The sequence below is a fragment of the Microcaecilia unicolor genome, chromosome 8, assembly GCF_901765095.1.
Source record: "Microcaecilia unicolor chromosome 8, aMicUni1.1, whole genome shotgun sequence".
In the NCBI taxonomy this organism is placed as follows: domain Eukaryota; kingdom Metazoa; phylum Chordata; class Amphibia; order Gymnophiona; family Siphonopidae; genus Microcaecilia; species Microcaecilia unicolor.
In genome coordinates, this window is record NC_044038.1 from 32,424,859 (window position 1) to 32,447,995 (window position 23,137).

At 42.7% G+C, this 23,137-nt stretch overlaps 1 protein-coding gene across 1 annotated transcript in view; it reads right to left on the reverse strand.

Annotated features, from left to right (window-relative positions):
- Positions 1 to 22,685, reverse strand: part of LOC115475365 (nodal modulator 1-like) — a 96,876-nt gene extending 74,191 nt beyond the window's left edge. The window contains exons 1-8 of the mRNA XM_030211011.1: positions 22,483 to 22,685; positions 18,909 to 18,998; positions 18,559 to 18,604; positions 14,877 to 14,977; positions 9,813 to 9,919; positions 9,121 to 9,193; positions 7,343 to 7,495; positions 4,470 to 4,607 (exon numbers count right to left, since the gene is read on the reverse strand). Coding sequence (XP_030066871.1) covers positions 4,470 to 4,607; positions 7,343 to 7,495; positions 9,121 to 9,193; positions 9,813 to 9,919; positions 14,877 to 14,977; positions 18,559 to 18,604; positions 18,909 to 18,998; positions 22,483 to 22,617 — 843 coding nt within the window. The 5' untranslated portion in view covers positions 22,618 to 22,685. The remainder of the gene's footprint in view (positions 1 to 4,469; positions 4,608 to 7,342; positions 7,496 to 9,120; positions 9,194 to 9,812; positions 9,920 to 14,876; positions 14,978 to 18,558; positions 18,605 to 18,908; positions 18,999 to 22,482) is intronic.
- Between the last annotated feature and the right edge of the window lie 452 nt (positions 22,686 to 23,137).

A 23,137-nucleotide genomic window follows, 5' to 3' on the forward strand; every position in this document is an offset into this window, starting at 1 on the left:
GCCAGAGCCACCGCCGCGCAGAGACTGTCTGAGCCATGCCTTTCGCTGAGGCCCTCAAGACATCATACAGCAAGTCTGCCAAATAGGCTAAGCCCGATTCCAGGGCCGGCCAATCAGCCCTCAAGGAAAGATCCGAGGGGAAAGCCCGCTGCACCATAGTCAGGCACGCCCTGGCCACATAGGAGCCGCAAATTGAGGCCTGCAAACTTAAAGCAGCTGCCTCAAAGGACGACCTTAAGGCCGCCTCCAATCTTCTGTCTTGGGCGTCCTTTAGGGCCGTGCCACCTTCCACCGGCAACGCCGTTTTCTTAGTCACCGCAGTGATTAAAGAATCCACGGTAGGCCACAGATAGGCCTCACGTTCGCTTTCAGTCAAAGGATAGAGGCGGGACATAGCCCTAGCCACTTTAAGGCTCGCTTCCGGGACATCCCATTGAGCCGCAATTAAGGTGTGCATGGCATCATGCACGTGGAAGGTTCTAGGCGGGCGCTTCGTCCCCAGCATAATGGCGGAGCCAACAGGGGCTGAGGGAGAGACATCCTCCGGAGAGGAAATCTTTAAAATGCTCATGGCCTGCATTAACAGGTTGGGCAAATCCTCTGAGCGAAAGATCCGTGCTGCAGAGGGGTCATCCGCTCCATCCGAGCGGGGATCCGTCTCCTCCAAGGAATCTGCAAAGGACCGTTGGGAGACCTCAGATACGCTGCCCTCATCTACATCGGAGGAGACAAAGTCCTCCAAGGCCTGGGAATCAACCCGAGGGCGTTTACCTCTGGGAACCTCAACCTCTTTACCAGACGAGGAAGCAGGGGCAGCGTTTTGCATAAGGAAGGCCTGATGCAGCAGCAAAACAAACTCGGGGGAGAAACCCCCCAGACTGTGCACTTCCGCAGCCTGGGCAACAGCCCTAGACGCACCCTCAACCGGCGCTCGCAAGAGCGGGGGAGAGACATGCTGCGCATCCAAAATGGCGTCCGGCGCGACACTCCGCGAAGGAGCCGCGCGGGAAGAACGGCGCTTAACTTTAGCCGCTTTTGTGCCGTCGCCCAAATTAAGGGCATTCATGGCATTAATGTCTCCAACCTCAAGGGCGGCCCAAGAAGAAGCCGTCCGAGCCGCGTGGCCGGCCAAGATGGCGGAGGCGAGGAGCGGGGGATGGGCGTTTATGGCGGGAAAAACCGCCACGCCGGAGGAAGGACCGGGACATTCATCGGCCACGAAACTGTCACCCAACAAGGGCGAATCAGCTTTAAGACCCCCGCATCCCCTCTAGAAGCGCCCAAGCGATCCGGGGAGCGACTCTTTACGCCCTCGCCCTCCGACGCCATATGCCACGTGGAGATAAATCGGGGAACCCCCTGCCCGCTATAAAAAGGTAAAAATTACCTGCTGTCCGCTCCGAGCTGTAACGACCTGGTGTCCCAGTGAGTAGCTGCAATAAACGTTTAAATAAACATCGAAATAAACGCCTTTAAGGACGTTCAAAAATTTTTTTTTTTTTTTTTAAACGGAGCCAGCGGGAGGGGGGAGAAAAGGAGGGACCTGGCACCACCAGGTTTGCACTTGCTCAAAAGAGCCCTCAACCCCAGGCACTCAACAAAACCTAAGAATTAGGCTTGGAGGCCTAGCCAGAGCTGCTGCTGTGTGTGACCACCACCTGCTGAGATAGAGAACATACTGAGGAGTTTCCGGCAGCACATGACCACATATAGGGAGGCAAAAGTTTGCTCTCTATCTCCACCTGCTGGTAGATGGACACAACCCACCAGTCTATGGATTGATCAGCTTGATGATATGGAAGGTGCTGTTGAAGGGCCTGCATTGCTTTTCCTAGAGGGCTCATGGTGTTCATCTCTTGAAAAGAACTCATTTTGGCATACTGCACCTCCTATATTAGCCATTTACAAGTATGTAATCCCTTACATTACTCTGAGCCCAGCTTCACGTCAGCATTATGCCTTGCAGGTATAACGTATGCTCAATGATTTCCAAGTAAAATCATTGCATATATTTTTCTTCTGCTAACCTAATCTCCTTTTCTCGGGGCCAAAATTAAGCACATTATGAAACAGCACATATGCCTGCAACAGGGGAGAAAATCATTTTCAAGAGACCGTTTTACAATGGAATGTGTGTTTATCTACATAAACATTTGAAATTTGCTCTTTTCATATTTAATGTAGTTTTTTTTCCCATTTTAACACAAATTTGTTTAACAGGTTTGGCACAGTGCCACTGGGTTTCCCTTAAGATGTTAAAATACTGTAAGGAAAGTTGTTTACACAGAGCTTTTACTCATCAGGCATAGAGAGAGGGATTTGACAGATTGCCGAGGGTCCAGGCTTAGTGAACGATCTCTCAGACACAATGAATTAATGCACCAGCCTTTCCTAACACAGCTAAGAAAGGAAGCTTAGGTATCACCTTTAGCCTAAGCTATCAGTTGTCACTTTCCTCAGGTACTGAATGGACAGAAATTAATGTAAGGCAGTCAGTCACCCCAGCTATTTTGGATCTTTCAGTTTTTAAGAGCACTGAAAGGCCTGTGGCTTAAATTACAGTGCTTAGATGTGTCACTGTATGATAAATAAAGCCCCCAAAGACCCACAGGGTTTATCACACTTGTAGACTCCTATATTCCTAAGCTTAAAAACAGATAGCATAAGAGGAGGAAAGCCAAGACCAATATTTGGGGATAAAGAAGTTTACGTGCCTCAATGTAACTGAAGTCTAAATCTGCCAAAGTACAGGGATACAAATGTGTTATGAAAGAGAACCATCTTACTTTTAATTGTACTTGTTGAATTGAATATTGAACAAATTTTAAAGAAAGAACTATTGTCACGAAACGCCTAGCCACCCGTCTGGGGTCTATCCCCAGCACAGCTCAGGTCCACCTGCACCTGCCGCTTCCCTCTTCCCACTGACTGGGTCACAACCGCCTCTGGGCGAGTCTCCCGCTCTCCAATTATCCCCAATGATTTCTAGGTTACTGGAGCCACACTCCCAGTGGTCCCACAGTTCCCAGAAAGCACTCACAGATCCAACACACAAACCACCAGGATTCTTTATCAGTCCAGACAAGCAGAGTGAACAAACACTTTTGTTTATTCTCATAAAAGTTGGAACACTGAACAAAAAATGTGCAATTAGCAAACAACAACAGATAACTGAAATATGGATCAATTAGAAAACTAACTAAACATCTGCAAGTACTTGGGAAGATAAGGATATATAACTGTTTGTTTACTGAGCCTCAGCAAAGAGATTCTCTTTTCTTCCTGGCTAGGACCAAAGGCAAAATCAGTGAACTCTAAAAGAAATGAACTCCTGGGCCAATCAGAGCCCAGTCAACAAGATTTGAAAGTATACTGCTGCATACTTCCTGCTTGTGTTAAAGAAAAAGAACATTCAGTTCCCTGTAACAGCTTTACAGCAAAGAAACTACCTGCTAGCCAAATAGGAGAAATACACTGCAGGACATAATTAAAATAGGAAAATATCTAATACATTTTACAGGCTTAAATCACACTGGGGGTCTTTTACTAAAGCTTAGCTCGAGTTAGCAATAAAATGGGCCCTGCTGCAGATAACTCAAGCTAAGCTTTGGTAAAAGACCCCCACTGTTTCTTCACAACTATACACTATGTGTTCTACAAAGAAGCAAATTGTTAGCACAAGTAACACCACAGTTTGTTAGGCTGCATATAAACCTACGCAGGAAAAAGTGAGGTCATCACACATGCAACTAGTTGTATTAAATTCCTGTAGTTAGCAGGGCAGAATTAAAGCATAGGCATTTCAAATGCATTAATTCAATGGGTCTGGATGTAGATTTTTGCTCTGGTAATTCAGCTACTGGCAGAAGAAGGGGCAGGGGACCAGAGCCATCTATCTAGTCTCCCCACCCCCTTGTGCCTTGTCCTTCAGTCTGCAGCAGAAGTTGGCAAGCCGCAATTCTTACCCGCTGCTTTTTCCTCTGCCAGTTTTCTTTTGCAATCAGAATCACACAAAGCCCCACTTGTGAGAATGTTACAATGTATTTTACTACAAACAGGAGGGTGGGGGGGTTCCAAGCACTTGTTTGCCTAGGGCTTGACAAAGGGTTGAACCTGCCCTGGTAGTTAGAAAGTTTTAATAGAAATTGAATCCTAGGACTAAAACAGTGAAACAAATAAAAGTAAGGCAGTTGACATAATGTGGGGGCATTCTGAAGCCAATTTTCATTCACCCTATCAAATGTAATCAAATACAGCCACATTAACTTCCTTTAAAAGAAATGAGTTTTGGTCTAAGTTTTTCCTCAAAATTTATTTTAGGATCCGATAAGGACAAGTTTGATTCAGGCTGATAGATTAAAATTTTCTTTAAGAAATACAGAAACAGAAATATACTGGCTTCATTAATGTTCTTTAAGAAGACTGACAAAATGCAATATCCAGAAGTGATTAGAGTTAGTAAATCTTACCACTGTGTACTCCCCACTCGGTAACGAAACAAACGTGAAGGACCCATCTTCTCCTGAGACGATACTGCACAGATATGTCAGAGACTCATCTTTTGCCTGAAAGCCCTCAACTGGGGAAGAATTACAGCCCAAAATATCCTGTGAGGAAAAAATGTGCATTATTTCTTGTGTGCAGACTGGTTAGATATGATCATGCCATTGAGAGAAATTAATGCTTATCTGACCCAGCCAATTCCTCCTACTCCTTTGGGCCTCCAGCTCAATCAGAACCAGGCTTGAATCCCGGTTTCATAAGCCTTCATTGGCAACCAACTGGAATTAATTTTTCTGCCTACTTTCTACCCAAAACACCCTGAACATGCTTACTGTACAGTCACATACAAGCATATGTGCTCTTATCATGCATACTTGTACACAGGGGTAATTTTATAAGTGATTTTTTACGTGCATATACTAGCATACATTGTGTGTATTTGTACTCCCCACGTTCCGATGACATCACCAGCGTCACTGGAATGCATCCAACATAGCCGCTGGAACGCGTGGCATTTTCAGTCTTTTTAAAAAGTTTTTTTTTTGCTTATTTAGCAAAGATTTTTCTCAAAGAGCGTTTTCAGAAGGGCATAGCTAGTAGACGCTAAATTTACCATCGTTTTCATTTTTGTATTTTTAACAGACTCGCTATTTTTAGCGGTCTCCCATTTTAAAAGCAACTCATTGGCACTAACTAGAACATCCTTATACATTTGGGACAATATTTAAGGCTCCCCAGAAATCTCACTGTAGCATGATATAATGAATTTTCAGTTATTGATTTTGCTGGGTAAAAGTGTTGTGCTAAGCAACTTGATCAGTATCAGAAAACAAATCTGACCTCCATCATCCAACACCAGAGTATACGGGAAGAGTGGGGGTTAAGGACTGGGTAAAAGAGAGCTGCAAAATACGATCAGAAAGATAGCTGGAGAACCGTGACGGCACCGAGCCTGAAAAAAACAATAGAACAAAGGTGGTGAAGGAGAAGAGTGTGGTCGACTAGATCAAAGGCCGAAGAGAGATCCAACAAAATCAAAATAGACTGATGCTGATCAAGGGCTGTGCATATAGGGGCTCATTTTCAAACCACTTAGACACACAAAGCACCATAGATTACTACAGTACTTTGTATGTCTAAGTGCTTTGAACATAAGTTCCACAGCGTCATGAAGGGCAAGTAAGACAGTTTCAGTGCTATGGTGGGGATTGAAATTGGCTTGACAGGGGTGCAGGATATTTATTTATTTTTTGTTACATTTGTACCCCGCGCTTTCCCACTCATGGCAGGCTCAATGCGGCTTACATGGGGCAATGGAGGGTTAAGTGATTTGCCCAGAGTCACAAGGAGCTGCCTGTGCCTGAAGTGGGAATCGAACTCAGTTTCTCTGGCCGCACAGGCTTCTGCTTCTGTGAGTCTGACGTCCTGCACGTACATGCAGGACGTCAGACTCACAGAAACAGAAGCCTGCGCAGCCTTCTACATGGAATGTTGCTAGTGGAATAGCAACATTCCATGTAGAATCTCCAATAGTAGCAACATTCCAAGTAGAATCTCAAACAGTAGCAACAGAATCTCTAATAGTAGCAACATTCCATGTAGAATCTCCAATAGTATCTATTTATTTTTGTTACATTTGTACCCTGCGCTTTCCCACTCATGGCAGGCTCAATGCGGCTTACATGGGGCAATGGAGGGTTAAGTGATTTGCCCAGAGTCACAAGGAGCTGCCTGTGCCTGAAGTGGGAATTGAACTTAGTTCCTCAGTTCCCCAGGACCAAAGTCCATCACCCTAACCACTAGGCCACTTGGAGTTGCTAATATGTTGATCTAGTTGAATGAGAACAAGCTTTTCAAGAATCTTCAAGAACAAGGGCAGATTGAAGATGAGTCAAAAACTAGAGGAAAAGGAAAGATCAAGGTTGGGATTTTTTTTTAGGACTAGGCAGAAAAGGGAATGTTTCCAAGTTAGGGGGGACAACAGCAGAGGAAAGGTATGCTGCAGAAAAGGAAGTAGATGAGGGCGAAACGTTTGAATAAATGAGCAGGCCAAGGATATAAGGCAGGTGAGGAGGGGTTAACGGAGGTGACTGCATTAATGATCAAGGTGCAGGGCCACCGAGGGGGGGGGGGGGCAAGGGGGGCAAAATTCCCCGAGGCCGGCCTCCAAAGGGGACCCAGCACAGGGCCATGGGGTCTGTTTCTCTCCTGCTCCTATTGGGAACTGGTCCCGGCACACTGGAGCAAGTGAGAGACAGAGCGCGGCACCAGGCCACCCTTGGAGGCCGTGGAGGAGCAGACGCACCAACGTAGAGGGCAGGGGCCCCCCACGTCAGTGCGTCCACTCCTCCCTGGCCTCCAAAGGGGGGCCCGGTGCCGGGATCTGGTGGCAGCACGAGAGTGCGAGACGGGCAGCAGTGGTGGCTGTGTTCCGGGGTTGAGCCCAGCAGCTGCGTCCCGAGTGGGGGGGGCCTGGCGGCAGAATGCCCTGCCCTGGGCCCAGCTCTAGGAGGACCAGGAGGCAGAGGTAATAGAAGGATGGGGAGATGAGGGGGGAGGGAGAGGTGTGGGCATAGGAGCCAAGAAAGACAGGCAAAGAGAAGTGTGAAGAGTTTCTGTCTTGGCCTGCCAGGCCATGGCAAGTGCAGAGATGGGAAGGATAGAAGGGTCATAATCGGGGGTTACTGTGGCTTGAGGAGCCAAATGGTCCAAGGTGTGGAAGAGGGCTTAGGGATGAATGATATACCTATTACTATTTATTTATAAAGAAATAAATAATCCACCTACACATAAGCGGAGTACAAATAACATACATAATAAAAACAAGTTGAATCATTACCTCTGCTTTCACAGACGAAGAAAAAAGAAGGAACATAACCCCTTTCATTGGCTCCCCATCACTCCGCACAGAGCCTGATGCATCATAGCCAGAAACCACTAGAGAGTTGGCAACCTGGCCATTGGAGGTGGTTACTCTCGCTGTGCTGGTTGCCTGCAACATAAAACCAAGTACTATAAGCACATACAGGATCACTGGGAGAGATTAAAATACAGTCCACAATCTACAGGGCAAGGTAAAGGAAAAAATGGTAACCCCCCCCCCCCCCCCCCCCTTTAGAGATGTTTGCTGTTTTCTCCGCAACTGCTTGGAATTTCAATGTGAAATTTTACAGCTTTATTTGTTGTTAATATCTACATTTATGCTCCAAATGGAATGACATTATCTTTAAACACAGTGAAGTTAAAGACTTTTTAGCATGACCACCCAACGATTTTCGTGCATTCAAAAATGTTTGCACTGTAAATCTACCATTATTTGAAAAAAATAAATGGAGTACCAGCTTACTAGTAATGATGTCGCAGTGACAGACTTTTGTAAATAATAATCTGAATTTGAAAAATTTGTATCTGATATGATAATTTCTTTAAAAGCATTTTGAATCAGAACTGCAATCATCAGCACGGTGTCGGTAGTGGCCAAAATGAGAATCCAGAAACTGCATGAACAAGGTTTCAAAGCAAAAAGCGATAGTGGCTGCATATCATCTCAAGCACCGGAAGTTTAGCACTGTGAAGAAAATTTGTCGGCATGACTGCAAAATTCTGACACATTTTTAACTGAATCATCTGAATGATGTTATTTTACTGTGCTTTACAAAAAAAAAAAATCACTAGGGAGTAATGCTAAAAAGCTATGTTGATATTACTGACATAAGATAATTAAGTGTGATTTAATAGTAATACGTAAGTATTTCACCTAATTCTTTAAAATCCCCTTTTACCAAGCCGCAGCAAAAAGGGGATCTGCGCTGGTGTCGATGAGTTTTTGATAAGCGCCGAGGCCACCTTTTACCGCAGCGGGTAAAAGGTAGGTCTTTTCTTTTCTTTTCAGGAAATAGCCAATTGGCAAGTGAAGCACTTACCATGCGGCCATTTTGGGGAGGAGCCCTTACTGCCACTCCCACTAAGGTGGCAGTAAGGGCTCCCGCGCTAACTCAGCAGTAACCGGGCAGTGATTACCACCAGGTATACACCAGCACTACAAAAATTAAAATATTTTGTAGCGCCAGATATGGCGGCACTCTGGGGATGGGAACTACCACCGGGCTGCTGTGATAGCCCAGCAATACTTCCTTTTTAGCGAGCGGTAAGCCCATGTTGGACTTACTGCCGCTTTGTAAAAGGGGCCCTGTGTTATTAAACATAGAATGAAGTACCTTTCATTACAAAGATTGTGAATCTAGGCAGCCAAGGGGGAGGGGGATGGGATGGGGAACTGAGTTCAATTCCCACTTCAATCACAAGCAGCTCCTTGTGACTCTGGGCAAGTCACATTGCCCCAGGTACAAATAAGTACCGGTAAGCCGCATTGAGCCTGCCACGAGTGGGAAAGCGCGGGGTACAAATGTAACAAAAAAAAAAAAAAAAGATGAAATAGCAGAACCAAGAACTAGGTACTCAGTATATCAGAGAATCATTCTAAAGCTGAGATGTATTTCCAGAAATAAATCTGAACTGTTTCTCATTATTCCTAATGTACAGTGTTGCATTATCACAAGAATGTGTGAAAAATACACTGCAGATAGTTGCAAGAATCATTACTTTTAATGATCTAACCTCTTTCAATGTCCAGGTGGGATGGGAGGCAAATATTTCATATTCTCCGGGAATGACTTTAAAAAAGGCAAACCTGCAAAGACATGAAAAACACGGCTTTATCTTTTCTTGAAAAATTACCTACATTTTCAAAAACATTCCGTTTCACAAGATGTATACCAGGTAAATACATTATAAGACAAGATTACACATAATACTAAAAGAAGCAACAACTTGATACCATGTTCTCCTTTCGTGCTGTTTCTATTTGTAACAATTTGCCTCAATAAATTAAGGTTCAATCAAACTTTCTCGATTCCAAAGAGAAACTGAAGGCTTTTTTTTATTTCATACGTTTTGAGGTTATATTTTGCTGATAGCTCTAGGTTGATGTATTCTTTTATAATTTCAAATTTTATGAGAACATAATTCCCCATTGGTAATTATATGGGTTTGCTATGCTGTAAGATGCCTAGAACTTCCAATTAGAATTAGCGCAGTGAATAAGTTTCAAATCAAATTAGATTAGATCTTCTACGAAACACAGCGATTCCAATTTGATACAAAAGGATTGACAGATGCTGGTAAGACCACTAGGCACTTTTGAAGCTCAGAAATTATGTGTGGTGAACCTGTTAAAAATAAAATTAACATGTAACACACTACACTTATGCTAAAACACAAAACAGTATCTTAGAAAGATAGTCACTCACTTTCCTCCTGGTTCAGTTAACGTAGTTTGAATGACAGCCTCTGTTCCAGTCTTTCGTAATGCAATATGCACACCAGCAGGGCCTAAATCCTGACCTTTACTAACTACCTGTAAAATATAAGACAATGTTACTGACATGAAATGCCTAGCCACATGCCTGGGGTTACCCCTGTGGCCACTTATCGGGTCTCTCACTTGTGTTCTAAACTAGCACCCTCCTCCCACCGACTAGGTCACAACCACTTCTAGGCGAGTCTCCCACACTCAAATTATCCCCAGTGATTTCTAGTTACTGAAGGCAACACTCCTAGTGGTCCCACAGATCCCAGAAACCACTCACAAACCCAACACACAAACCACCAGGATTCTTTATCAGTCCAGACAAAGAGGCAATAAACTTAAAATTGTTTACTGTCTTAAAAACTGAACAATGAACAAAAAGTGTGCAATCAGCAAACAATAACAGGTAACCAAAATATGGATCAATTATAACACTAATTAAACATTTGTTTACTTTCTAAAAAGTACCTGGGAAGAGCAGGACATATAGCTGCTCACAAGTTATCAAATGTAACTGTTTATAGGGCCTTAACAAAGAGATCTGTCTCTCTTTTCTTCCTGGCTAAGATTGGGGAAAAAAACAGTACAATCCAAATGAAAAGAGTTCCTGGGCTAATCAGAACTCAGACAACAAATTTGAAAGTATACTGCAAAAGGCTTAAACAAAGAGAACAGCCTTGGTTCTGCAGCAGCTTCAAAACATAAACACGCACCGCTTGCAGGGCAAACTACAGAAATACACTTTAGGAAATACCCAATACATTAAAACATATTGTTCTGTCACATATATCATGGCAGAGTACTCACAGAAACATTAAAAAAAAAAACATTTTCTATTCAATGAGCATTTTGATGGAGAACAGGACAGTGGAGAAAAGAATCATATTCTTGGTCAGATAGTTGACATGACCACAAATACAAATTGCAATTTAGATGACACCTTGAATTATCATTCCAGATATTTGAAAGGCAAACAGGTGCAGATGGATTTATGTAGATAAGCAAATCCAGCTCAACATCTGAATCACTGCCATGATTTCTAGCACACATATGAAAACAGTTCTGCAAAAACAACCCATAAGATATTTAATACTCTGTATTATTACAGTATCTGTTCACATGTAAACCTAAGCTTTTGAATTACTATCTAACTGTCAAAAACAACAGCACTAACATATTCATTTTGAAATACCTTCCCCCTCATATTCAAAGTGATATAAGCAGGCAAGAGAGTCTCCAACCCCCTTAAATCACTCCTGGCCACCCAACTGCTGATATTCAGTGGCACAATTGGGCAGTGCTACTGAATACCAGCTCTCTCCATCCATTAAACAAAATGGGCAGGTCAGGGCCCAGTACAGGGAGCAGTGTTGGAGAGGAGCCAGTAGTTATGCTGGTAATATTCAGCACTGAAATATCAGCTGGAACTCACAACAATATTTTGTTAATTTTACCCCCTCCCCTCTTCTGTCCCCTGATGCAGCCCCCCCCCCCCCTTTCCTGTACACCCCTGGAACATTCCCATAGAGCTGGTGTGTGTGCACCTAAGTACCAGAGATAAGCACATAAATTACAGAAGGCTATAAAATTATTCACACTGCGTCCAGACCATGCGAACGCCCAGCTATAAAATATGCCACATTGAGCCTGCAAATAGGTGGGAAAACATGGGGTACAAATGCAGCAAATAACTAAATAAAATAAAATACACGTATATTTAAAGAACACTTAGGTGGAATTTTGGCATATATATGCCCCTGAAGCCAAATTTGAGCTGGGGGCTTCTTGAGGCCTTTTCCTCTGAAACGCCAAAGCGGTTTAAACAGTGTCATAGTTAGACACGCCAATATTCTACCTTTAGAATCTCCTATTTGTCTAGATATATATGTGTATATGCCATTACTCTAATAACAAATGTGTAATCAATGTGTAACTGCACATAATTTATAAAACTGTCCTTTAAGTTTACACTTTCAAGTTCTTGTTGCTTTACTTAGGGCCCTGTTTACTAAGCCGCGCTATAAGCGCACTAGAGTTTTTAGCGTGCGCTAATGCTAGAGACACCCATATATTCCTATGGGTGTCTCTAGCATTAGCACGCACTAAAAATGCTTGCGCACCTCAGAAAACAGGGCCCTATGGGCACCTTTTACAAAGCGATGCTACAGATTAGCGTGCGCTGAAATCATAGAAAGGGAAATGGGACTTGATATACCGCCTTTCTGATGTTTTTGCAACTACATTCAAAGCGGTTTACATATATTCAGGGACTTATTTTGTACCAGGGGCAATGGAGGGTTAAGTGACTTGCCCAGAGTGGAGAAGAGACGGCTGAGGGGAGATATGATAGAAGTGTATAAAATAATGAGTGGAATGGATCGGGTGGATGTGAAGCGACTGTTCACGCTATCCAAAAATACTAGGACTAGAGGGCATGAGTTGAAGCTACAGTGTGGTAAATTTAAAACGAATCGGAGAAAATGTTTCTTCACCCAACGTGTAATTAGACTCTGGAATTCGTTGCCGGAGAACGTGGTACGGGCGGTTAGCTTGACGGAGTTTAAAAAGGGGTTAGATAGATTCCTAAAGGACAAGTCCATAGACCGCTATTAAATGGACTTGGAAAAATTCCGCATTTTTAGGTATAACTTGTCTGGAATGTTTTTACGTTTGGGGAGCGTGCCAGGTGCCCTTGACCTGGATTGGCCACTGTCGGTGACAGGATGCTGGGCTAGATGGACCTTTGGTCTTTCCCAGTATGGCACTACTTATGTACTTATGTACAAGGAGCTGCAGTGGGCATTGAACTCAGTTCCCCAGGATCAAAGGCCACTGCACTAACCACTAGGCTACTCCTCCAGTAGCAACATTCTATGTAGAAGCCTGCCCTTGCAGATCACCAATGCGGCTGCGTAGGCTTCTGTTTCTGTGAGTCTGCACAGAAACAGAAGCCTCGCGGCCGCGTTGGTGATCTGCAAGGGCAGGCTTCTACATGGAATGTTGCTAGTGGAATAGCAACATTAACACTCCATGTAGAATCTCAAATAGTAGCAGCAGAATCTCAAAGAGTAGCAAACATTCCAACCAGAATCTCCAATAGCAGCAACATTCCATGTAGAATCTCAAATAGGGAAATGGAAATGGGACTTGACATACCGCCTTTCTGTGGTATTTTGCAACTACATTCAAAGCAGTTTACATATATTCAGGTACTTATTTTGTACCAGGGGCAATGGAGGGTTAAGTGACTTGCCCAGAGTCACAAGGAGCTGCAGTGGGAATCAAACTCATTTCCCCAGGATCAAAGTCCACTGCACTAACCACTTTGCATTTAGCGCACGCTAATCGGTAGCGCTCCTTTGTAAAAGAAACCCTTAGTTTTTAACCCTCCAAAAATAGGAATTCTCAACTCCAATTCTCAAGGAACATAAACGGGCCTGATTTTCAGGATGGCCACAAGGAATATTCATCAGACTACATCTACTACTACTACTACTACTACTTATCACTTCCATAGTGCTACAAGGCATACGCAGCGCTGTACACCATACACGAAAGACAGTCCCTGCTCAAAGAGCTCACACTCTAAAAGGACTCTAAGAGTTCTATCGAATTGATAACCAGTACAAGAATCTGGTTTATTTACTATTTTGCTCATGCTAACAACCAAACCTAGCTACAGCTCTGGAGGGCAGGAGTTGAGAATCTCAGCCTGAAAGAATAACTCCACATCAAGAAACAGTCAACCAAGCATTGAAGGCATGGGCCTCTCCTTGCATAAACAGAGACTCTCTTAACAGTCACACCTTTTGCTTTGAGAAAACTCTGCATAAGACAAATCATCAGGTCAACAAAACATTCCAGCACATTCTAGATGCAATTACTGAAAGGATAAGGAAAAATCACACAAAAGTTCTCCATTACGGGCCTTACATTCAGAAGATTTTACACTAGGTGTTCTGCCCCCCCCCCCCCCCCCCCCCCATCTGCATGGAGGCAGATGAAAGGATATATAAAAAAAAATAAAAATAATTTAAAAAGGACTATAAATCCCTGTAAATCCTGAAATTCCCTGTAATAGGTTCTTTCCGAGCACATGTCCAGTTCCCTGTGTCTTATGGGACTCCTATTGGCTTGGCTTTTTTTTCTTAGGGGTCCTTTTACTAAGGTGCGCTGAAAAATGGGTTGTGGTAGTTTAGGCGCGCGTTTTGGCCGTGCGCAGAACCATTTTTCAGCATGCCTGTAAAAAAGGCATTTTTAAAATTTTTGCCAAAAATGGACATGCAGCAAAATAAAAATTGGTGCACGCGTCCATTTTGGGTCTGAGACCTTAACGCCAGCCACTGACTTAGCAGTAAGGTCTCTCGTGTTAACCATGCGGTACTACACGCGTCAAGTGGGACTTACAGCCCGATTTTCACCATGTGCCAGAAAATAAAATATATTTTCTGGCGTGCATAGCAGACGAGCGTCAAAAATGAAATTACTGCACGGATCACGCATTGGGTGTGCTTAGTAAGAGGGCCTCTAAGATTGCTGGGCAAGTTGCCCCCCCTTTCTCTCTCCTTCGGGTCTGGAGAGTTGGGCCGCAGTATATCTCCTCTGAACTGAAACTGCCCATGCTGTATTCTGTTGTATGATCCTTTCAAGCTACTGTATCAAGATTTCTACAATTTTAAAGTGTAGCATTGCTGTTCAGCGTGAGACTGAAAATCTCCCAGCCTTGAGAGACAGCTGGTGGAGAACAGACTGCCAGTTATCTAGGCAAAAAGCTCTTGTCCAGCGCATCTGAACAGTAAGTTATTTTTCCTTGCTTGATTACTGCATTAAAGAAGATTTTGGTTCAAGAGTTCTAAGTATTCTCACAATGTACTCTGGTTTAAACTGCATGCCAATCACACCCAGTGAAAGGGCAGAACTCTGGGAGAAGAACCCAAAGGCACCAAAAACAGCTAACCCACTACAGAAATCAAAGGCAGGTAGCAAAGAAGAAAACATTTATCACCTTTCCATTCACAGAGAACCCAGTAAACATAAAGTTGATGTCGCCTCCTTTTGTGCAAACATCATTAACTCCATCCACGTGAAGGTCCACACTTGTTGGCTCTGGAAAAAAAAAAAAAAACAGTAAACCGCAATATCTACTCTAAAAATAATAAATCTCATATATAATTTCATGTGATCTAGTTTAAATAAACTATGAACAACATTTATCATGAGATCTTTGAAAAATTGCCCTTCCTGTACCTCACGTGATAGAATATAACCTTAAAATTTTACATTCTATGGTACTAGTTACGGTACAGAAATTTCACTCCCCCCCCCCCCCCCCCCAAAAAAAAAAAAAAAATCAGGAAGCAAACATAAACCAAACATCCAAATAACAAAAGCTTGCTTTAAAAACTACTACAGTATTAAGGGGCACTGAACCGCTACTTAACATCAAAATAGACATCTACATAAACAGGAAATCTCAAACCTACCCAGAATGATTTAACTGCCAATAAATCAATCCAACGTGGAGTCCAGATCCATTATTGGTTTCAATCAATAATGGAAAAAAGGAACAAGGGGAAAAAACTTCATCACCAAAATAAGGTGAAGAAAAGCAGACTTCTCCCCCCCAAAAAAGAAGAGAGAGAACCTAGTCAAAAAGTTAAACTATAGGCAGTGCAATGCCTGCTACAGTATCAACAACTAAAAGAAGTTCCCAAAAAACCTACCCAAAGGCTGTGCAGACAAAAATATATAAAAACTCCTTCACTTATCTCAAGAAAGTCGAAAATTATCCACATGCTCCTCCATCGCAAGTGAACTGTTAAACTTGCTTTATCAGGCAATCACAGCTTTGCTGAAAAACCCTGACAAGGGCCGGGTTTTTTTCACTGAGTGTTGTTTCAGGAAGCAGAACTTCACAATGAATGAAGGTTACATGATGGCGGAGGGGATTAAAAAACGTCAGCAGACTAAACAGCCAATAGATTGTACACTCTGTCGAGCAGGGGCTGTCCCATACTTGTTTTGTGTATAGTGCTGGATCTGTCTAGCAGCACTATAGAAATGATAAGAAGCAGTAGGATGCAGGAAGGAGAAAGCAAGAACATGAATGAGTGAGGATGGGAAACGGGCAAGCGACAAGAAAGCTAGAGTGTCTATTTGACATGAGTAATCAAGAGTGTATGTGTGGGGGGGGGGGGGGGGAGTGCGAATTTGTGCAGGGAGGCAGTAAGGAGACAGCACGAGTGGGAAAGTTACCTCGCTAGCGCACAGTGTGCGAAACAGCATCCCTCCTGCTGTTCCAGCTTGCAGGAGAGACTGTGGCTGTTACACTCAGGCACCAACAGACCACCTGTTCACGTCAACGGGCTCTTGATTTTACCTTTAAGAGCCGGCGCTGATTGTGGTACGCAGCCACAGGGTGCGGCCTAAGGGGCAAACCATGCCCCTTGGGAGCACCAAGGAGTGAGGAGGAGAATTGCATGAGTTGGAGTTATTTTTTCTTTTGTCTTTGGTCCTAATAGGAAAGCGAAAGGCCAAATCTAAAAACTCCACACCTAAGTCGGTGGATCCAATGGATAAATATGTAGTTTTCCGGGATACCATCTGATCGTTACAAGCTGTGTCTCCGATTGGCGCTTTCCTGAGCTCTCATGAACGTACCCCCCCTTCCGCCTTTACCCCGTCAGGGAGACGCATCACAAGTAGTTGCCTCTGCTCCAGCTGTTGCTTTCCTGTAAGAAATTGCCTTCTCCTTTTCTAATGATCAAACTAGGACAGAAATCTTAGCCACTGGGAGACAAAAACAGGTTATTACTTTGAAAGATCTATGGGAACTTAACTGTCAGATGGAGGGTTTGCTCACAGCTGTAATGACTGAAAGTGTTACCTTTTCTAAGGAGGTTGTGGAAAAACTACCTAATGTGGATTTGAATATTCAAACCTTGGATAAGCATTGTATGTATGTAAAAACTCAGATTACTACCCTACAGGCTTCTTCTCTTTCTGTACTTAAAGATTCGTTTAATTTGCATCTTAAATTGGAAATAATGGAGAATGCTAATGAGAGTAGGAACCTTCGATTTCTGAATTTTCCTTCTATTTATTTATTGTCACCCAAGATTCTTCTAAGGAAGTACCTCAAAGATTCTTGGATTGTCTACAGCTGACATGATTCAAGGTTTCTGATGCTCAACAGGGGGTTAACCAATTAGTTGCAACAGAGGTTGATCTTACTGCATTTTGGAAGATTCTCAAGATACTATAAAAACTAGATCCACCTTACTTGTAACTGTTGGTCAAGAAAAAGATAAATTGGAGCCTCCAAGGCCTTAGGTCTAACATCTCACTTTCCCCTCCTGCTCCCAACCCTCCACCGCATCCAGAGGCATCATCTGCAATGGCATCAGAATCCCAGGGGGCGGAAGTCGCAGCTCTAGACTCCAGGTCGGAGGGAGCAGTGCCAGCGAGTATGTTTGTTGCAGGAGAAGCCCAAGTAGTGAGACTGGAGGAGATAACACCCGTGCTGGTAACACTGGAACATGTCTAGAGAGGTCTTCGACATTTGTCCAAAGCAAAAGGGGAGTGGGAATAGAACCAGGCTCTTCAAAAAGAAGACCAGAAACGGTCAAAGTTCAAGATACAATTTATCTCTACAAGGTACCCTGTTTCGGCACTACAGGTGCCATCTTCAGAAGTCTCATCACTTTGTCTTAAAAAGATGTCTGACAGAGCATACTGGATCGATTCACTAGAAGCAGACATTCTGGTCTTGAAAAAGACCTTTGAAATAGCCGTGAGGAGTATAGATAGAGATGCCGCTTGTGCAGCGGTTATCCCAAGATGTTTCTCTCATCTAAGATAAGTGTCCGAGGATCATGGTTTGAATATAAAGCTTGAATATGATAAAGCAGAATAAGAGTATAACAGTAAGAAAAGTAAGAGGAAGAACTCTAAATAGAGGTAGATTATAAATACAATACAAAAAATTTTTAAAAATCTAATGACTCAATGTTCGGAGGTTTTTAAGACCGATGAAGAAGTTCTGACGGCAACTCTGTGGGGAAAGATCCACAATAAAAAGCTGAACACCTGAGGCCTTTTCCTCCAACATTCACATGACTTAAAAATATAACTAAACTAGGCTTGCCATTTTTTCATTTAAAATAAATAAGATATTACAGATCTACAGGAGTTTAAGGTAACAACAGTAAAAGATAAAACATTTCTCCATAGGAAGAGTAAATATAAAATTGCAACAGGAGATTGGAAAATTCAAAATTCGGAGATTCAAAGTGGCATTCTACCTGAAGAGTTGGTTAAAAGATTTGTCTGAAGTGTTGAAGTTTGCCCCTGAAAATAAGTCTCCATTGAATTGAATTTACTTACCAAATGCTTCTAGATATCCACAACACAGATCAAGGGTTCAAGTCCAGGAAGATGGTGTTGACTTAAATAACTTGTCACCTATTTTGGAAGAATCTTTGTCAGAAACCACTGAGAGGGCTACACTGCTGGTTTCATTTGTTTTCGAACAGGAACGCAGTGATGAGACTATTTTCAGAATTCCCAGGCTTTATTTATGTTTATTTCACACTTGATATACCACCTTTCTGTCCCTAATGGGTTCATGGCAAAAAGATCTGGATTTATCCGTAAGTGACAAAAATCACTTTTTTTTTAACACTTACCAAAACTCCACCCAAAAGGGGGTTCAATCTTTAGAACAAAATCACCCTGAAAGAAAAACAAAATGTGAAGTACTTCTTTGGCATAACGCTTTATTCTTACATTTTCATTTAAAATGAATACCACAAACTTTGGCAACGAAGTACAAATTTGCTTCTTCCGTTTCCTATGAGAAATTAAAAGCAGCCACAGTATTCTGACATACTCTTTCAAACACAAATCAGATTCTGTGTAAAACTGATGCAGCATTAGAAACTTGCACTATCACATTTTAATCCACAAATTAGCAGACTGTAAAGTTCACTGTAGTACGGTGCATAATCCTGATCCAGTAACTCTGTTCATCTCTTACCTTATCATACAAAGGAATCATAAAGTAACCATTGTTAGGGGCACAGTCTGTCTGGTATTTCAGCGTTCCTTGTTTTGTGTATAGTTTAATCTATGATTTAAAAAAGTATTGAAATTAGTATTGAATTTATCTTCTACACAATTTCTCTATATTGCACACAACCAAATATAAGGGGTCCTTTTACAAAGGTGCGGGAAAAAGCGACCTTAGTGCGGCCTTACGCGGGTCATTCCCGCATGCTAAGGCCATTTCTTCTCACAGCTGGAAAATGGCCGATTTCCAAACTCCAGCACTAATGGCCATGTGCTAACGTTGGAACTAGAAAGTGGTCATTAAAAAAGATCAGTACGTGAGCCCTTACCACCACTTATTTTGTAGGTGATAAGGGCTCACATGCTTAATGATTAGCATAGAAACGCACACTCTCCACCCACCGACACACCCCCTCTGCAAAAAAAAAAAAAAAAAAGAACAAAAGGGTTTTTTGCATGTGGTGTGTGCACGTGCAGAGTACAACATTACCACGAGACACCTCAGCATATCCCGCGGTAAGCCCTTTCACGCTGCAATAAGCACGTACTAGTGCTTACGGCAGCTTAGTAAAAGGACCCCTAAATTAGCTAATCTACTCAAACTTAAATTTAAACATTGGTCATCATTTTAAAGGCTCCAAAGCTATACTACCTATTAGTGACAAGCTGAATGTGAAGAAGCCCATTCTATTCCCATGGGCTTCTTCTCATTCAGTGCACCCTAATCAATAGTGCAGGCTCTGTTAATAGAGCCCTAAATCAACAGAAAGCAATTTTTTTAATCCATTTTTTTCTATTGTTTGGAGGTTAGTTAACAATAGAAACGTAATTCCCACCCAATCCTGGCAGAGTCCTAGCAAACAAAAACAACACACAATCTGTAAGCAGATCTCTGTGTTCTAAACATTTACACGTGTAAATAGGTTTTTGAAATTTACATTTACACCTATATCTAATACACACATGTAAATGCCACTGTTTACATGTGTAAATACTTTAAAAGGGCCCTGTTTACTAAGCTGCACTGTAAGCGCACAAGCTTTTTATCACATGCTAAAAATTAGTGTGCTCTAACGCTACAGACACCTATAGGAATATAATGGGTGTCTCTATCAGCACGAGCTAAAATGTTAGCATGCCTACAGCGCTGCTTAGTAAGCAGGGCCCAAAGCCATACATAACCCCACTGCTATCACACAGCCTCTAATATATAACTACTACAATTTATTTTCTATACACAAATATTTCCTATTTATAAAAGCAAGAACTTGGTTAAATTCCATATACATATAACAGATTACAACTGTGCATTATATTTCAGTTCTACAAGATAGCTACAGCTGCATAGACATATCCCTTAATTCTATAAAGTCGGGCGACCAACTGTATGCTTACCCCAGGATTCTATAAATGGCAACCAAAGTTGCAACCGTAAATTTGGGCGCACGCGCAAAATTAATTAGCGAGCCAGTTAGTGCCAATAATTGGTGCTAACAATTATTGGTGTTAATTGGCAACAATTTGGATCTGTGCTCACATCTTACTAAGGTGCTATTCTATAAAGATGTGCACGCAAATCTTTTAGGGGCCCAATGTGAGATTACCACACACGGAACCGGGAGTACTGCCGGCCCAACATGGGCGCCAGTGGTAGTTCTAACCCCAGCTCACATCATTTCTCGCGGTAATCGGGCAGTGCCATGCACTACCCAGTTACCACGGGAGCCCTCTGGTGGCAGTAAGTGCTCTCCCATGCACGGCCATGTGGTAAGAGTAATCCTATTTTCAGCCACTGCGGTAAAAAGGGCCACAGCGTGCAGCAAAATTAGCTCATGCTGCTAGCAAAGAGCCCTTTTTACCACAGCTTGGTAAAAGGACACCTTAGAGTTAACTGAAAAAGGGGAATGACTTGGGTGTTAACTAAAGATGCGTAATAAAATCTGGGAGATCTATGTCTAGTTTACACACCAGGATTTACACCAGGTTTCAGATGGTATAAATCCTTGAATCCAAAAGCTGGGTGCGGATCCCAGCGCTATGCACGCCGTTTATAGAATACAGCTCAGTATACATTTTTTCGGTGCCCAAATTTGGGCGCCATTTACTGGATCTAGTCCTTAATGTGCAAAGTGGCACTTGTAACTTAATATAACGTGAAGATTGATGTTAACTAGCAGTAATTGGTACTAAGTAATGTTACTTGGCGTTAACTGGCACCAATTAGCTACACATGCAACTGACAGTCGGTATTCTATAAAATGACCATGACGAGGCCTTGCATGCACATTATAGAATACATACAGTTATGAATGATCACTTAAACCAGCATCTGAGTTGACATAAGTGCTATCACCTAAATATAGGCTAAATGCAGACTTATTCTATTACTCTATAATGTCAGTTCCATGTGGAACTGACATTACAAAATTGACACTTAGCACACGTCTAACTTTAGAAGACCTTTCTTGAATTCACCCTTTAATGTACCAACATACTCTGGAGAAGAGAACTATGGTACTAAGACTGGGGGGGGGGGGGGGCATATAAGGTCAGATAGCAACTGTGTTATGTAGCTCTTACAAGCTTGCTTGGATCACCAAACATTTAAAACATACCCTCTGGAAGAAAATTTATGGCTGCAATGGTTTCAGCTAACCTGAACACAACTAACTACTCCACCAAAAACAAGACACTTCTGCTACATTGTGCTAAAATATTTTTCCTTGATAGAGGAATAATACAACAGCATTTTACACACAGAAATAAGCATTTATAAAATTGCATAGGGATTTAGACATGCCAGGCACACACTTTTTACATGAAGGCATTCCCTGGGGCATTACTGCAAAGAAAATTACTTGTATCTATTTCTTTATTTATTTATTGTATTTGTACCCCACATTTTCCCACCTTTTTGCAGGCTCAATGTGGCTTACAGAGTATGGAAATGAAAACGTCGTTACATGATCTATACAAACGTGGGTCATTTTCACCTGCCTCAGAACAGAACTGCCTCTGTCATTCCATGCCCACACAAGCAATGAAACAGGTTCTACCACCACTGCTCCACCAATATTTTGCCCTACAACGAATAGTTCAATCCATGAGGCCCACGGTATATATCTGAACAAGGTTATATTCCAAGGTTGTGATCAGGCACTAAAGAGAGAGGTTTTTGTTTTTTAACTTTTAATTCTGTCAAGTTTTTAATTATTCTGAAACTATAAACGTGATTTAGGTCAAAGTAAACTTTGACACACTTCCAAAATCTTCTTCCCAAAACAAGTTTAAAATACTATTTAATGAAACCAAACCAAACACTTGAGAAAAAAATAACATGGCTTAAAAAACTGAACTTAAAATAAGGCATGTGAAAGGTGGTAAAAGCAAGGTTAAGCAAAGACCAACTACAGAACCCAAAATGAATGAAACTTTTCTGCACGCTCCAAAAAGCCTCATCCTTCACATCGTCGGGATCCCCTGTCAGAAGGACCCCGTCCAGCTGTCACTCCTTCCCCCGACTGCAGGCGGGCCACGCTCACCTCTATCAAGGAGTAATTGATCTCCACTTCCGACTTCACAAACCCCCCACAGCCCACCACAATATCATCGGAGCCCGCCGACGAGCAGCGCACCAGAGCCGCCACCAGCAAGGCAGCCAGCCAGCACAGACCCATTTTCTGCGATTCCCCCTCCTTTTCCCCAGCCACCCCAGCAGCACAGACTGCAGTGCACGCCTGCTGCCTACACTACTTTCTCCTCTCAGCGACACACCGTACGTCAGAGCCTGAGGTCAAAGCCTACGTGCCCTCCCGGCGCCTGCGCACCTGTCACTGAGTTGCTATGGAGCAAGAAGGTAAGCGGCCTGATCTGTCTTAAAAGTGGCCCGGCGCTGAGTTATACTGCCACCTATGTGTATGGAGGACTATTAAATTTACGGTGGTTGGAGTATATCACACACGTTGGCACAAAGGCAATAAAGTGCGAATCCGATGGTTCCATTTAATAAAAGAAACTGAAAAAGTCAAAAGGCTGCTAGTTTTCTTCTAGCCAATTTTTTTTATTTTTCCTGTTCCTAGATTTTTGTATTTGGGGGCTCTTCTGATGCGCTAAATACGAATAGAGGCAGCCGAACACCTTGAGAAAAAGCCAAAAAAAAAAAATCAACCTCTACCCTCTCAAGCTTTCTGATGCTAT